This window comes from Alnus glutinosa, chromosome 1 (genome assembly GCF_958979055.1).
Source record: "Alnus glutinosa chromosome 1, dhAlnGlut1.1, whole genome shotgun sequence".
NCBI classification, from domain to species: Eukaryota; Viridiplantae; Streptophyta; class Magnoliopsida; order Fagales; family Betulaceae; genus Alnus; species Alnus glutinosa.
This window is the reverse complement of record NC_084886.1, coordinates 16,658,993-16,677,029: the sequence shown is the minus strand read 5'-3', so window position 1 is coordinate 16,677,029 and position 18,037 is coordinate 16,658,993. Positions and strand designations below refer to the sequence as shown.

The 18,037-nt window shown below is 35.3% G+C and overlaps 1 protein-coding gene, 1 long non-coding RNA gene and 1 pseudogene across 2 annotated transcripts; all 3 read left to right on the top strand.

Annotated features, from left to right (window-relative positions):
- The first annotated feature begins 6,537 nt into the window (after positions 1-6,537).
- LOC133879148 (UPF0481 protein At3g47200-like) lies at positions 6,538-7,822 on the top strand (annotated as a pseudogene).
- Positions 7,823-12,630: 4,808 nt separating this feature from the next.
- Positions 12,631-14,809, top strand: LOC133862962 (uncharacterized). The gene is made up of 3 exons (XR_009899340.1): positions 12,631-12,754; positions 12,832-12,896; positions 14,516-14,809. It is a non-coding gene; the product is annotated as an uncharacterized LOC133862962 (long non-coding RNA).
- A 1,745-nt stretch (positions 14,810-16,554) lies between these two features.
- On the top strand, positions 16,555-17,328 carry LOC133879074 (uncharacterized). Its single transcript, XM_062317642.1, has one exon. It carries the CDS (start codon positions 16,555-16,557, stop codon positions 17,326-17,328), a length of 774 nt encoding a protein of 257 aa, XP_062173626.1.
- Positions 17,329-18,037: the final 709 nt, after the last annotated feature.

Genomic DNA, 18,037 nt, shown 5'->3' with positions numbered 1-18,037 from the left:
CATACACATTACCGCACAGATTTTTATTATGTTTTCTTTTTCTGGAATTAAGTAGTTCCAACATTTATTTTCTAACAATCACCACAAATCCAACAAAGTATAAAATAAAATCAAAACAAAGATAAAATCTTTTGAAGAACTTCTAAAAATAACACCACTTTTGCTTAACATCATAGTACGTACTTCCTCTGCTAGTGAAAATCACCTATCCTAAGTGATTTTTTTTTTTTTATTTAATAAATTTATTTTCAAATTTTTGCACTTAAGAGTTGGTGGGATGGGAGTAGGATGGGAATGGGTACTCTAGCATTTCTCAGAAGCAAATATATACAAATGATTCTATTCAAACATTATCTGACGAAGTCAAAGACGACGACGATGTTCATTCATTGAAGATGACGACAGCTGCTTGTATCGATCTGGTGTAATTTAAAATGATGAAATGTGTTGTACGTGTAGTTTATCTTTTTGAATTTCAAATGGGAACAAGTGGATCCACTGGAAGCGGCGGCAACGCGTCTCAATGAAGAGGGGAGGGTAAGTTTCCATAAAAGTCGGCAGGTATTTTCTATGTGCTTGAGAGATCGATGCAACAGTTTTCCATGGAAACGATCTGAAGTTTTAGGCTATCTTCCATCTGATCACTTCGATCTCTCTTTGCAATTGCGTCTTTCACGCGTTTTATCCATAACCAAATTGGAGACAACGCTTAAGGAGGGTCCTCCAAGTAACAAGGACCCTAATCTAGTAGGTCAACCACTTCACGGACTCTGGTCAACCGGCGTAGCGGTTGTATATATATATATATACAAAACAAAGGAACGCGCAAAGCACTATAAACAAAATTTAGCTCTTCAAATCTATTGATAGTAATTATTTTATATTGATTGGTGTGATGTATTTTGACTGATTTTTCTTTTCATGCCAATCAATTAAAAAAATTACGTTAGATCAATAAGTATGTAGTTAGTACAACAAATACTCGTAAAAAGTAGCATTACTCTTAGTTTTAAACTCATGTTAAAAGGAGTCGAAGTTTTTTTTTTTTCTTTTTTGTTAAGTAATTTGAAGAAAGACAGAAATTGATAAAATTTATTTTGTATAAAAAGAATACTTTAATTTGCGGATTCGTTTGTTAAAATTCTCTTCTTCTTTTTTTATCTTTTTAGCTTTTTTGGTTTTTTCTTCTTAAAATAAAAATATTAACAAAGAACTCAAATACAAAACACTCTTAAAAATACTAAAATAATTTTTACCCACATTAGAATAATTTTTTTAAAGAAAAAAAATTGTAAAAACATATTATTGGAAATATAATATGAAAGAGAGAGTAGAAAAAGAACGAGAGAGAACAAGTAGAGCTGTGTCTTGAGGTGTATATTAAACCATATTACTACAGCCTATATTTCTATAGACACTACGAGTGGTAAACAAAAAACTCTAAACTAAATAAGGAAATGAATAAACCTAGAGAATAATATAAAATATCATAGCATTCCTCCTCAAACCCAAGGTGCATTTAATCTTAAGCATGGAAAAAGAAAGGTTTTTTTTTTTCCTTTTTTTTTTTTTGTAAAATAAAAAAAATGTAAAATGCGATCTAGTGTGGGAAGAAGAACAAAACTGACTGTGAGCTCAACCACTAGAACCGTTAGATGAAGATGATGATATGTGAAACTGCATGGCTGTGATCTAGTGTGGCGCAAGTGGAATTGTGAACTATGGTAGAAGACCGCCATATATTGTGACCGATGGTTGCCGAAGATGCTGATCGGTGGCTGCCAGCAACGGTTTTCAACTGGATGACGATGATGTGGCAGGAAGACGGTGTAACGGCTGAAGGATAGAGCAGTGGAAGGGGGAAGGTGCATCAGCTGGATAACAACGCGTTGGCCAGAGACAACGTGGAGGCTGGAGGACGGCGATTGTGACGACCCGTTTTTTTATTTTTATACAAAATATTTGGATAAATATTAATCTCTTAAAACATAAACGGATCTTCACAGTAGTACGACGATATATTGCAAAGCCAACATATGGTATATATCCCATAATGTGTACCTGGTAAATCAAAATATAACATCTATCCATTATGCAGCGGAAAACATAAACCTAATAGTGGATATCACATCTTAAACATCTATTATAAATTAATCAAAATCAAGAGCCAATATTGTATCTATTTATTTAAGTATTTCCTCAAATTAAATACGTAACATAAATGGCTATATACAATAACAAGTGACACAGGCGTCATAAGCCATGAACAAAACCCATAAAACAGAGGACGCCCATGGTCCCGCAATTACGATCGTCGCGGCGAGTTTCGGTCATAATATCCCAAGTGCTCATCTACAACGCCATCAACTACGATAGGAGTACCTGCAGCCAAATGAACATCGTTTATACGGTTATGGGGGTTTGCCACATCCGTATAGGTGGAATTATGAGCTCACCTTCTTAGCATAAATAAATACACTGAGACCTCATAGGTATACTATTTACTGAGTTTTGCAAAGAACCAACTTTTCCTTTTTAATCATGCGTACATTATAACAGTTACCAATTTTATAAACTTTTGTTTGAAAACCCGCATAGCTGATATTGCAAACACTGACTAATAAAAAACATTTAAACATACTAGGCAACTAAGATTATACGTAGAAGTTCTGTTGTAGTAACAACTACGTACGACCTCACCTACAATAATACTTTGTGGTTTGTTTGCTCAGGTTTACATAACCCTTAAGTTAGAAAGCAATGTCATTTAAATTATATAATCATCGGATAAAAATATACATAAACTCTTTTCATTGAGATTCTTATGCATACTAATACGTCTAGCAAAATTACAATATACATATTATGAAAATAGCACACAATTTAAACAATGCTATGCATGCTCATGATAGTCTTTTTATTCATTGTGAAGCTTAGCATCTCTTTCATTATTATGAGGCTTACCCTCTCTTCATATTATGAGGCTTACCCTCTCTTCCGTTAATATGTTCATCCTTTATACTTTACAATTCATACGCTATACTCCTATTCTTTGCAAATCATGCTTTCTTCAAATACGATAAACCAATCAACATGTAATTTTATCATTCTTCTTTGCATAATTTAAATCCCAATTGCAACACATATTCAGACACTTTAAATCATTTCAACACCTTTCATTCATGCATCATTTCAAAATGTAAAGCATGAGACCAAATAATTTTTGCCAATTCAATTTTTCCAAAAGCAAATAATTTATGCCTTAACAACTTGGCCAAGCAACAGAGAACATCAAACAATAGAAAAATAGATAGCCATTCTTCTTATGTAAAACATACATATAAAGAAGTAATATAACAGAACAATTATCAAAAGTCTTTCTTCATGAACAATCTGACACTTGAAATAACTTTGGACAAAAGATAACATAATATTGTTCAACAATCAGGGAATAGAAAACTACTAGAAAATAAGCAACCACTTGGCTCAAGGGACCAGCACTTTGAGTTAGACCTTGAGTATTCTTTTAATCGGTCATTGAAATTTGAATCAGAAACGAAATAATCCAATTGATCTTCTAGTCATTTTAACATCCCAATAAATATAGAATTAAGTAACTTTGTTTACAACAGAACTTTGCTATTAAACATAAGTGTTAGAGTTCTGCTACTAACAAAATATGTCCTAACCATCATATCCAGCCACAGATGAAATGTTGTAATACAAGATCAAAATGACTAATTTTTTAGTTTTCTTTTAAATTTTTTTAGGTAAGCCATAGCTAAAAGCACAATTCAGACTAGCAAAGTTGAAAGCATCTTTTTTTTTTTATTAAGTAAATAAAGTTTTATCGAAAGCTTAAAGCATCTTTCCATGAATATCCTTAAAAGTAAGAACAGCAAACATCTGCATATCTCATAATCAAACAAAATGAAACAAACAGATCACAAAAAGTACAGCCAGGAATGCACAAAATCAAAAAATTAATTACCTTTTACAAAAACATTTTCCAAATTTTAAACCAATGATTTACCAGGCCAATAAACCATAAAGAAAAGTTCACAAATTTCTTCTCCTTATGTCAAACACCACAAGGATAAAATTCACCTCGTCAACTAGAAACCAACGAGAGCCACTGGAAATTGCTGCATCTCGCGGCCGAACTCCACAACAAAAAAAAGAAAAAAAGAAAAAGAAAAACAGAGTGCAGAGTGCATGTGTGAAGGTGAATTTGTACATCCACAGTTATAAATAAGCAACAAGCAACGCAGAAATAAACCATATGAGGGTGGATTACGATTGTATTAAGTAGTGAAAACACTATCCAACAGATCCGGCTGGAGAGAGAGGGAGAGACGGAGAGTACCTTTTTTTGTGTCGACGGAGACAGATTCGGCAGCCAAATCTGCCGGAGACAGAACGCTGGTGAAGTATGGCCTGGTGGAGGGTGGCCACTGCCGAGAGGGTCGGTCACAACCGTGAGCAAGCAAGCAGGAGAGAGAGAGAGAGAGAGAGAGAGAGAGAGGGGGCGGTAGTTTCGAACAGAGGAGACCGAACGCCAGTGAAGCAGCGCCGGGAAGGGGACGACCGGCGAGCGAATGAGCGGCGGCGGCGGTTTCGTACGGAACTTGGAGAGAGAGAGAGAGAGAGAGAGAGAGAGAGGGGAAATGAAAATTTCAATCCCCTCCAACCAGTTTTCAATCCCAAAAGAAAAGAAAAGAAAAAACAAAAAATAATAAAAAAAACCACTTTCCACGTCAGCGTGTTATGCAGGTGTTGTGTTATATGAGTGCAGGGATCATTTCTCTTGCCAAACAAGTTAGAAAAGAGATAATCATTTGATGCGCAACAATTAAATATTTTTTTTTTTTATGAAATCAGACGTTTCAGCATAATGAAGAAGCGCCTTAGCGCACATAAGGAATAGATAAAATGACAGATGATTCCTTTGCCTAATCGCCTAGTTGGTACAATTTTACCCACAAGTCATACACTAACCACAATAACATATGATACCATACGAATACATGTCATAATAAGCGTTATCCATATGCTTGAAACCAGGCATATGCATATATGCATAGTTGTATTTGAAAATATAGACTGAGATTTGGCTCCCGATTCATGAATTTTAAATAACACTTTGGGAATCTTAGGTACAGCTAATTGAGATATAAATAGTATTTCCAACTGCTGATTGAGATACATCTAAAATAACATCAATTTTCAAAGTATATACAAAGTAGCAATTTTATTTATTTATTTTTTTTTTGAGGAGAGCAATTTTCATTTTTAAAAGAGAAATGATTTATTTCCTCTTCATGTCCTTCTTTCATCTTCTCAATTTAGAAAAATCAGCATTGAATTCATGGGTTCATGTGGATTTTTTTTATATGGACCTCATAGATCTAATAATAATTTTAAAAAATAAGAATATAAAAAAAGAATATAAAGAGGATGTATGGGGCATTTTTTTTTACAGTGAAAAATGTTAATTTGTATTCTTTTACTTTTTTTATCAATTTTTTTTTATTGATTTGACATGGTTAATTCACTTATTCACCCTTTTTTTTTAATTAAAATTAATTTAAATGTAAATTAACTAATAGAGAAAAGACAAGAGAAGGTGAGGTTTGGCTCATGATTTGTGAGTGGGCCCGCGGCGCACGATTCGTTTATTTTTTAAAGATCAATTTGGATCGTGATTCGTGATCGTGAAAGTTTACTGCAGTCTTTAAAGTTTTTGATGAAGATGTTGATTGTTGAGTGATGGCAGAAGTGATGTTGTAGACTTGTAGCCCTCAGTCTATCACTGCTATCGCCACTGCAATTCTGCATGTTCAAATGAATCAGACTTGAGAAGTCAGTTGTGAGTTCTACTCAGCTAGCTTAACTTTTTTTTTTTTCCTTCTCTCATTCAACTTTCAAGTGCTATTTCATACAGTGCTGTAAATAAAAAGCCTGACAGTCTCTAACACAGAAGAAAACGCCTTTTAAGAACAATTGAGTTAAAAAATCATCCCAAGTTTGTGGCATCATAATTCATAACATATTTTGAAGCATGCACTCCTCAGTTTCAACCTTCAAAGAAGGCCTTTGTAAATTGTAAATAAAGTAGTAGCAGCTTCTTGCTCTTTGTCTAGACCCATTTCTCTTTTTCTTTTCTTTTTTTTTTTTTTTTTTTTTTGGAATGATACAAGAGAGAAGAAGAACTAAACAAACACAGTACTATTAGCGCGTGTTCAATTAAAATTTGATCACAGCCATATTCGCATTAGAGTTGTAGAGGTTGGATTTCTTGAGTAGAACTCACAACTGCAAGTAAATTTCTTTGATGGGTTTATTGCAGGATGTTGAACGCAAGCTGGAAACTTCACTGTAGGAACCAAAAACCAAATTCTTAAATAATTACTGGTATGTGAATTTAATGCTTATTACATACTTTCATCTTAATTTGAGTCCTTTTTGTTTTGTTTATTTCGACTTTTGAAAACAAAGTCAAAACAATTTTTTTTTTTTCAAAGCAAAAGAACATATCCAACGTATGGCTGTGAATGAAGAAGATTGTGTTAGAAATGATATCGACCGGTTGGTCACTTCAATAGAAGCTACGATGCCCCATGGTTTGCTCATGCCACTGAATTGTTGCAACTTCAAAACCCTTGCTCTACTCTTTAGGCATAACAAAAAAGCTTTTATCCCCAAAGCATTTTTTATTGGGCCTCTCCATCATCGGCAGCCAAACTTGAAAGCCACAGGAAAAATTAAAACGAAGTATTTGCAAGGCCTCATCTCTCGTTCACACTCTCCAGATACAATGTTAAGAACTATCGTTACTTCCATAATGAGGATGGAGAAACAGGCTCGTGAGTGTTATGCTGATGCAATTGATTACAACCCCGAAGAACTGGTCAAAATTCTGGTGATTGATGGTTGCTTTATTATTGAGTTGATCTTCAGGGAAGCTTATCGGGAGCTTAGAGAAGAAGATGACCCTGTTTTCACCAGGTCATGTCTGTTACAATTTCTAGGCCATGACTTCATATTGCTAGAAAACCAAGTACCTTGGATGGTACTTGAGATTTTGTTCGACTTGACAAAGGATTCTAGCCGCCGCAACAAGCCCCTAATTCAACTTGCCACAGATTTCTTTTGTTCCAGCGTTTTATCATATTGAACGCTTCCTCTGGTTCAGTTGATAAGCATGAAGGGAATCATGCATTTTGTTGATCTGCTCAGGAAATTGTCTGCTTCATCTTCTGAAGAAAAGAAAGAAGAATACGAGGATGGGAGCCCCTGCCTTCTGCTACGAGCCTCGTGGAAGCTAGAATCAAATTCAAAAGGGGTTCGTCTAAAAGCATATTGGACGTAAAATTTATTGATGGCGTTCTAGAAATCCCTCCATTGCTAATTCATGACGTAACAGAAACTGTGTTTCGAAATCTCATCAGCTATGAACAATGTCTGCCCAAAATGTGCAAGCAGGATCACTTCCTATGCCATACTCCTTGACAACCTCATTGTTACTTCTAAGGACATGGATATTCTCTACAAGAATCGGATAATTGATAACTGGTTGAACCCAAAGGATGCAGGCCAGCTCTTTAACAAGCTTTACCATGACAGTAATTTGAGTGAATACTACTACACAAATCTTTGCAAGCAAGTGAATAGTTTTTGCCGACGCAGGCGGCCTAGATGGGGCGTGCAATGCTTATGCACAATTACTTCAACACTCCATGGGCTGTTCTTTTCGACATTGGCCACAGTTTGCCTGTTGATCATGACCTTCTTACAAACTTTGTACACCATGAAAAATTAGTTTTACTTCCTTATAAAACTTATTGTGTTATTGTTCCCTACTATCCTTTCCTGTGTCAATTATGAAAAGAAAGGGCCGTTGTTTGCTTTGGTACGGTGTATGTTTTCTAATGTTACCTTGTTGGAATTGTTAGATACTAATCATTCTATGCAATTAAGAGAAAAGAGCAAATATAGATATGCCCATGATATCTTTTTGTACTAGATATATGTTGCAATAAGTAGTTCATATTCTCTCAAGCATAGAAAGTAATACTAAAATACTAGTATCGGTGGCTAGTTGTCAAAGCCTAGCTGAGCGAAGTGAAATGAGTGAATAGGTTGATTTTGATTATGTTAGCCTTGGGACGAATAGGTTCTGGGGGTGCGGAGGAAATGCTCCACGTTACGGTACAACGTATTTTAGAGTCTTTCATATATGTTCGTACATTAGGGTTTTCATATAAGTATGTTATGCTCTAACTCTAAATCATATATTGAACTATAGTCGCACTCTCGTAAATGTAAGAACATTGTCGAACCACATAAATCTGTATTTTGATTTTCTCTTGCTCTCTTTTTTCGATTCCATATTATTCATCATTATTGTGCACGGTAACAACAATATTAGTGTAACTTTCTCATTCCAAATATGAGCCAATATTTCTAATATCAGTTTGATAATGATCTACTTCTACACATCCATCACACAATGCCTATAGTTATTGATAGACAAGAAGAATTGTGGTATACGCTTTCATGTACTAGCTAAAGTGTGTCTGTCAATAACAGTACTTTCACCACTCTTGGAACATTTAGTTGCTATATTGTCTTCCACGCACTACTACATAAGAACAAAATAGTGCTTTCACCTGCTACTTGCATGATTCATCAGGCAATGTAATCCCCTTTCATAACTCCAAAGTTCTCAATCAGACCATTATCCAATAGCAATTGAATCTAAAGTTATCATTAATACTTCATATACAATTGAAGACAACAATTTAATTGTAATCCATGAATCACAGCCTCCTTAACAATTTGAACCCAAAACTAACATCGAGGTTCACTCCTAATTTGATACAAATTTGAAATATGTTACAAATTTTTTACCAAAAAAAAAAAAAAATCTCTACCATTGACAACCGTAATCAAGGCAACCGGCCAACTCACTGGAAAATAATTCCAAATTTTTCCATTTTTCTTTCGATCGGCCACACCAAAAAGAATCAATCCGAAACTATTATCCATATTCTAACCATAACTTGGGACCAATTCATGACATCCAAAAAGATAGGGACAATTTCCATAATCTACTAGCAATTTTCTTAATCATAAGATGGGCACATCAATCACATCAATGATGATGCAGGATAAAGTAAGAATATTCGGTCTTTAGATTTATTTAGGTTTTATATTTTAAGAGCTAATGTATTTTGCAATTTAATAATGAGTTTGACCCAAAGTCGGTCAAAATAAGATTAGAGTTATTTTATAATTCAATAATGGGCTTGGCCCAAAGTCAATCAAATTAAGGTTATGGTTTATTTTACAGTGTCTATTTAAAAGCTCTTTGTACTTCTATGGAGACAGATAAACAAAGATATTTATTTCCATAATTCCCCTTCTCTTTTGGTGATGAGATTTTGCGAGACCAGTGAGACTCTGGTTCAACCTCTTTTTATCATTATTTTGGTGAGACTCTGAATTAGCGTAAGATTTATATTTATTTTATGTTGTTTCCTTTTTGTCATGCGTCATCAAAATCATCAATTTAAGCTCAACCCAAAAGATCCAAACAACCTTTCCTTAACAATCAAAATACACATTCTTTCACATTCTAGTGACATAAAAAATGTTCATTTACGAATTGCCTTTAGAGAGAGAATGTCTGCCTTCTCTCTAAAAAACCATTGCTCTCTTTCTTGTGCCAAACGCCATGGGAGGGAAGCCGAAAGCTTCCCTGCCCCCCTTTTCTCTTCTCTTTTTCTCCTCTTTCCCTCACCTTCCCCGTTACTTACACACCTTTTATGAGGTCCCTATCATGTTAGAACCTCTTTCTAGCCCTATCTGCCTCATCAGAGACAATTTATTTGTCTTTTATGCTTTCCGTCTCCACAGCACAAAGTGCACCGGTTTCTACCCTCTTCCTCCACTGTGTTTTTTGTGATTTTTGGCTAGGTTGTTGGGTCTAGATCTACGCTCCTCCATCTAATATTGCACGACACGTGCCTCACCAGTGGATTCGTCGGCGTCTTCCATTTCCACTGATGGTCGCTACGTTTTCTTCCGCCGGCCACACATCAAAGCGTGGCATGCACTGGCCAGGGAGTTTGTCTCCCTTTCTAGCGTGTGGTGGTCACGCACCCCCCTCCACCCTTCCCATGCCAGATTTTCGGTGGTTCCCGGCAACCTCTACGATCCTTGCTGGAGACAGACCTTCCAGTGGCGGTGCATGGTCCTCACGAGCCACCATTGGCGGCTCCCAGTCCACCCCCCTCAACCAGCTCTCTATTATTGTTTTAGCTGTTGTTTATTTATGTTACTTAGGTTATTGTTTTCCTTTATAAGAAACTATTGTATTTGAAATTGTGTTGGTTTCTCTCTTTATTGCAATCCTTTTTTTGGACTCTAACAGCGTTTTTACTATTCCTGCTATCTTTTGGTGATTGTTGCAAGTCTTAAGTGGGGATGCAGTTGGACTTGTCCTGATCTGATTTTCTTTTCACTTTTGAAACTGTCTTGTGCGGCCCTTTGAAAAGATCGGGTCATTTATTTGTCTCATTTCCTACCATTTGTAAATATCTCAGTGCTGTTTCAGTTTGGTTTGGGTCTAATGTTGGGGAATCCACCCCTTTTTCATTAATAGGATCACCCACTTCTTATTCCTTTCAGATCAGAAATGGGAAAGATCCTCCCTTGTAACCATTTTTCTTATTCAATTAAAAAAATCAAAAATCAAAATTAACGAAACATCATATAGTCTTCAACACAAAGACCCACGAAAATTTCTTTTCAAAAATCCATGGAAAAATCAATCAAGCTCATCAACAAACAAAACCTAGATCGATTTTCTTCAAAATTTAACATTAAAGCATAAAAACCCAACTAACCCGAGAGAGAGAGAGAGAGAGAGAGAGAGAGAGAGAGAGAGAGAGAGAGAGAGAGAGAGAGAGAGAGAGAGAGAGAGAGAGAGAATGGAGAGTCAAACTTGAACAAAAGAGAGAAAACGATGAGAGACGATACCTCAAAAATTCCTTCTGTCTTCAAGTTTCCTTCATTTTATAGAGCCAGAGAGAGACGTTTAAAATCTGAGAGGGAGAGAGAGAGAGAGGCGTATGTTTTTTTTCTGTTTTAGTTTGTAGAGAGGATGCTCTATTTTAAATAGAAAGAAGAGTTGTGCTGTCACTGTGCGTGAAGGTGTAATGACCCAGAGTTTGATTTCGAGATTAAAATCCTGTTAGAATATTTTATAGACAAAATAATAAATTAATAATTTCGAGGGTATTTTTAGAGATATGTGAATACTTATGGAGATATATTTTGATGAGTGCAATTTAATTTATAGGTCTTGATTTTATAAGGTGAGTTGTTTTAGAGTATAAATTTACATTACAAATGATTTAAAAGCATTAGATGATTTTATTTACGGAAAATGGTGTTATTTTAGCTTCTATTGTAAGCTATAAAAATATATTAATAATAATAAATAAAATAGAATATTAATAGCAAGTAAACCGAAGGAGCAAAAATGCATTCAGTTAGCTTCTTCTTTTTTTTTTTTTTTTTTTTTTAAAGTACAATCAAAAAGAACAAAGCACAAAAAAAAACTCAAGGAACAAAGAAAGAAGCAGAAGATTTCTTTCCTAAACTGGGTGGAAAAGAAATCGGTAAGTAGGACGGATTGGGAATGTAGCTAGAAATAAATCTAATTGCGGCCTAGTTTGCCACAGAAGTTTGCACTTCGATTGATATGATTAACTGACCAGCTAGTTGTTGATGGAGTAGTGGAAGAAAAATCCGAGATAAGTGAAGAGATTCTCCAGTCTTGTATAATAGTAGGATTATTGATGGCAATGGTGACCATAAGAGAATCTCCTTCAAAGATGACTGAAGGAAGCTTGAGAGACAGAGACCGTTGTGCTGCTAGGAGAGCTGTAGTAGCTTCACCATAAATAGCTGAACATGAGGGACTAATTTGAGCTAAACATTGAATAACAGCTCCTGTAGAATCACGACAAACTGCCGATTGGGTTGAGAAATCTTCCATGATGGCAGTGTCATAATTAATCTTGTATGAAATTGCTTTGAGCTTGCTCCATACTGGAAGAGAAGGGGAAACTTGGATTTTCCATTCCATATTGTGTTCTTTGGAAATATGATTTGTAATATTTGAGACATTATTTAATAATTAGAGTATAAAATTTGAGTAAATGATTAATTAAAATTATTTTAGTGTCATTAAAAATGCAAAGGAATATTTTTAAAGTCCAAATAAAATAGAAAATAGATAAAATAGTTAGAAAAGAAATACAAATAATAAAATAGTAGATGAGATAGAATGAATAATAAAAGAGAAATGAAATAATAGAAATAGAAAATAAGAAAAGAAATTGAAAATAGAAAATAAAAAGGAAATAAAAATAATTAAGAATGAAGGGCCTTTGCCCTTCACACAAAACGGCCATGTGGCCATTAAAAAAAAAAAACACAAGAAGGCCAAATGGCCTTTCACACTGTCGCACGGTCATTTTAAAAGAAAAGAAAAAAGAAGATAAGGTGTGAGGCGCAAAAAACGAAAAAGGATGAAAGAGGGTGCCTCTTTCTGTGTGGCCGAGAGAAGAGATAAAGGGGGGGTTCTTTTTCCTTATTTATAAAAGTTGTGATTTTCAAATATCCAACGATTCAATTTTTTATCTGTCTTTGAATCTATGTTTCTACTGATCGTTTTGAGGTAAATAGTTAAATTCATATTTTGAGATTTTTGGTTAAATCTAGCAAAATATGAGTTTGATATAGTATTTTCTTTAGGCTTTGCGTTGTTTGGAGCTTGGAAAATTCTCCAAACACTGGGTATTATTTGGATAAATTTTTGGGTAAGTTCCTTTAATTCCTAATTTAAGGATTAATGTTATTTTAAATATATTAGTGTTTATGTTAGTGAGATTAATATTTGTTGTGATTAAGTTAGTATTTTATAAATTATGGGTTAATTTTGGAAACCCTAATTTGATGGGTTAAATTAATTTGGGAGTTTTAATTGATTAAAATTTAGATAGTTAAATTATGTTAGTAATTGATGTAAAAAGATTTATGAACATAATATTAGAGTTAATGATATTGATAAAATGTTAGTGAGAAATAAGCTAGAGATTATTGAATATAATTTTAGTGCTAATATTATTATAAAAGTGTTAGTGAAAATTATGTATGGGTTAGTGGAATTAATTACGGGTTAGTAATTAATATTATAAGTAAATAACTAAATAGTGATATTAATATCTAATCTTTAGTAAATACTTTGGGTTAGTATTGTTTGAGTTTTAGTTAGTGTCTAAGATTTATGGGTAATCATTTGGAACCCTTAAAAATATTATGAGTTTTCCAACGGTTTAACCTTGAGCGATTCAAGTGCTAATTAGGGTGTTAATTATTTAAAATACTAAATAGTACAATGTGTTATTCCACAGTGATATATTGCAAGGTGGTGTCTAGGAGACCTAGTGATTATATCCGCGCAGCCAAGGTGAGTATTTTACTCATTGAGAAACTACTATTTTCATATATTATAGAATTGCAAAATATGTATTTTATAAATCCGAACCGACTATATATTGACAATATGTTTTGGATGTTTGAAGTAGTTTCAATTATGTTGAAGTATCAATGATGTTTATGAGAAATGATGTGTGAATGAAAAGTGTGATTTGACTTGATTTGAAGGATTTAATTGTGAGATGTCGTTGGGATTTAAATTATGCAAATGTTGATTGATGAATTGAGGTGTTAAACTGTTTATGGATTTACATTGGAAGCAGGAGTTAAAAGCATGTTCATGAAACTAGAAAGTATATGTATATTGTTTTAAGGCATGAGCTATGAATGCTAAACGTGCATCGAAGTGAGGTTTATAGCCCACGGGAAACTATACTTGGGTTAATTCCCATGAGGCTTGGATTAATTTTCATGAGGAACTTGGGTTAATTCTCATGAGGCATGGATTAATTTCCATGAGGAAACCTGCATGAGCATGTATAGTATTGTTTTTATGAGTGTGATGTTTTTATACTATGATTAGTTTTGCTAGACATATTAGTATGCATAAGAGTCTCAATGGAAAAGAGCTTATGTATATTTGTATCGGATGGTTGCATGATTTAAATGCTATTGTTTTCTAAATATCACTGAATCAAAAGTAATATAGTAGGTGAGGATGTATGTAGTTGTTTCCAACAATGGAACTTCTACGTATAAGCTCAGCTGCGTAGTATGCTTTAAATGTTTTCTATTAGTCGGTGTTTGCTATATCAGCTATGAGGGTTTTCAAATAAAAGTTTATACAATTGGTGGCTGTTATAGTGTACACATGACTAGAAAAGAAAAGTTAGTTCTTTGCGAAAACTCAATGAATAATATACCTCTGAGGTCTTAGTGTATTTATTTATGTTAAGACGGTGGGCTCATAATTTCACCTGTACGGATGCGGCAACCCCAGCAACTATGCAGATGTTTATACTTTGGTTGCAGGCTTTGCGGATATAGATATTGACTCGTCCACCTAGCGTATGAGTTGCTATGATTGGAGCATATCGCGACAGTCATAAGTCACGGACTTATGGGTAATCCGCATTTTGGGTATTTTATTTATGGCTCGTGTCCTACGTGGCACATGTATTTGTTGAGCTTATATTTTAGTATGTAATTAGTGTAATATGTTTTATAAGCCTTCTTGTAAATGGCTCTTGTTGTAATTAACTGTTATGTATTAGATATATTTCCGCTTATGATATGTGTTCCGCTGCACATTGATTATTATCTTCCACTATTAGATGTAACTCTAATTATCAGGTGCATGTTATGGGGCATGTGCCATATGTTGTATAACACCTCAGTAATAATAATAATAATAATAATAATAATATATGTGTATATATATACTTGGCAGCAAAAAAGGACACGTGGCAAGGGAGTAACTTCATATTTTTTTTTTTTTTCTGGACGTCCTTAGTTGCGTAACTTGCACGTAATTTTTTTTCTTCTTCTTCAAGCTACTTCCATCTGGTGTTCTGGTTTAAAAAGGGCTGTGTTTCTTTTCTTCTTCATCCTTTACGAATTGTGAAGCTTTGAAACTCAAAGAAAACCCAGCAGGTAGAGATATTTAAAAAGTCTGCTCAGAGAACTCAGGTAAGGGAACACAACCTAGAAACCCCGGCAAAATTTTAATAGGACTTTTCAAAAGAAAAAGTCGGGGATTTTTCCTTAACACCTTTATTCCTTTTTATTAATTGTCTCTTTAATATTTTGTCATAATATCACTCTTATTATTAAATGTGCTTGAGAAATCATGTGATCATATGATATTCAATGTATATGTGTTAAAAGATGATTTCATGAGGTTTTGGTATAGATATATTTGTGTACCATATCATATATGTTGCTTGTGCTCTATGTGAGCAGAAAATGACTATAACGTCGTAATTATATGTGCATATATTACACATAGTTTTATCCCACGGCTGCATCGTGTTTTGATCCGGATCCATTTGAGTAGCGTGGCAACTACATCAAAAGTGTGGGCTATCGGTCGGGAGGGCTTCACCTAGCGAAGTTCCTAATCCGTCGGCTCTTCTCTGTGACAACAGGATGAGCAATTAGGTCCTTCGGGATCGGTCCTTTTGGACGTGCCAAACATAACGTGCGCCGCACTTGTTTAAATTGCGGAGGTGGGCCGGTGGCGGATAAAACTTTCACTCTGTTTAAATGATTTATGTATCATCACGCATTCTAGATATAAATGTCATTTATTCATTATTTAGTACTCCTTTTAGAATTCAGAAAAATATATCATACTCTTATTGGTTGTGATTTCCTTACTAAGTTGTCGAACTCACCCTTTTTCCTTATAACATTTTTCAGATGAAGGTTTATATAATAGTCATGAGAGGAGGAGTACCAGTGGGACTCCTGGTTATTACTGATCCACAGATCTGGCCCTATCAGTGGGCAACCTGGACCTATTGTTCTGTGGACTAGCTGATGATGTAGATAGCTGTAAATAATAGCAGTTTTAGTACCTGGGGACTCCTTCGTGGACAAGGACTGTAGAGCTAATAGATCACGATAGTACAGTTTTATTTTGTAATGGAAACTGTACACATTTCAGTCCTTTAACTTAGGTGGTTTTCTAGCAATGTTGATTGCTAGCTTTTGTATTACCACTTTACTTTTGAGTTGTAAATAACCTTGAACCCCAGTGTATAAATTTTGATATTGCTATCGTAGTTAGTATGAATAGTAATATTACTCGTGTCTTGAAACTCTCCGTCTTTATTTATTTATTTATCTTTTAGTTCGCGTTTTCCCTTATATCCCAAAACGGGGGCGTGACAACATGGTATCAGAGCAACGTCAACTGTTGTTGACTTGCTATAAGAACCTAGAAAACATGGAGACCCAGGCTTAGGTTAAGATACAATACTATTAACGTAGTTGAGTAATTATATAGGAATTCTAACTTTGACCCGTTTCAGAGTGATGTCGGAAGGAGGCAAAGAATCTTCTCAAGGCTCTGGAAACGAGAATTTTCAAAACATGGCACAAATGTTTCAAGCTATGGCCAGAGAATTCGTTACGGCCATAACCGATCTTAGGAGAGATGCACCTCGTGACGAAGAACGTGGATGTCCGTTCAAACGCTTTGAGCGTCTTCAAATTCCCTTATTCGATGGTAAACGGGATCCTATGGAATGCGAGAACTGGCTGATCGATGCGGAGGAAATTTTACGACTCGCTGGCTGCACAGAAGAACAAAAGGTGCAGTACACCACATATCGATTGTCGGGTGAAGCCAGAAATTGGTGGGTTGCCAAGAAAGTACTGCTAATCCAAGAGCTGGGCAGCGAAGAAGCAATTTCCTGGCAGCGATTCCAGAAAGAATTCCTTCAACAATATTTTCCCAAGATTCTCAGAGATGCGAAAGCCCGGGAATTCACGGATCTCACTCAAGGAAATTTGACTGTCACTCAATATGTGGCTCGCTTTAATGAATTGGCGCGTTTTGCTCCCTACTTGGTAGCTGACGAAGAGATTCGAGTGAGGAAATTTGAACAAGGTCTCAACCCTCGAATCCACGATCATGTGGTTTGTCTAGAGATTCGTGATTTCGTGGAATTGGTGAACAAGGCCTCCTTGGCTGAGGAGAGTTTGAAAAGGAACGCTACGGAAACGGCGGAATTTCGAAAAAAAGCTGCACCCCCACTGAATCAAAACCAGGCTGGGTGGAGAGGAGGACCAAATGGTAACAATTGAGAAGTCAGATTTAGAGGGAACAGGCCGATGCCATCTAATGGCACTTTTTGCTCTAAATGTCACCGTTATCACCAAGGACAATGTCGCATGGAGACCAACAATTGTTTTCGATGTGGACAAAGATGACATTTTGTACGAGATTGCCCCAAGGCAAAGGTAGGAGATAAACCCCAGCAACAAGGAAATGGACAAAAGCAGCTTACTCAAGCAAGAGTCTATGCTCTCATGCCAGGTGAAGCAGAGATTGGAAATGAAGTAGTTACAGGTATTCTACCCTTATTTACTGGCAAAGCTGTTGTTTTATTTGATTCTGGTGCTACTCATTCGTTTATATCAGTTAAGTATGCTAGGAGATTTCATATTAGTATGGAACCAATGGAAATAGAAGTGTTAGTAGCCACCCCAATAGGAAAAGCTGTGATATGCAGGAAAATAGTTTTGAACTGTCCAATTTATATAGAGGGGAGGAATCTCGCAGCTAATTTAATAGTATTTGATATGGAGGGGTTCGACATCATTCTCGGGATGGATTGGTTGTCAAACAATCATGCCATCATCGATTGTCGCAGCAAAGAGATAATTTTTCGATTACCAGCCGACACCGAATTCAAATTCGTAGGAACTAAAGTGAACCATACCCTGCGATTGATTTCAACAACTCAAGCGAAACAATTGATATTAGAAGGATGCCAAGTTTATCTAGCATGCA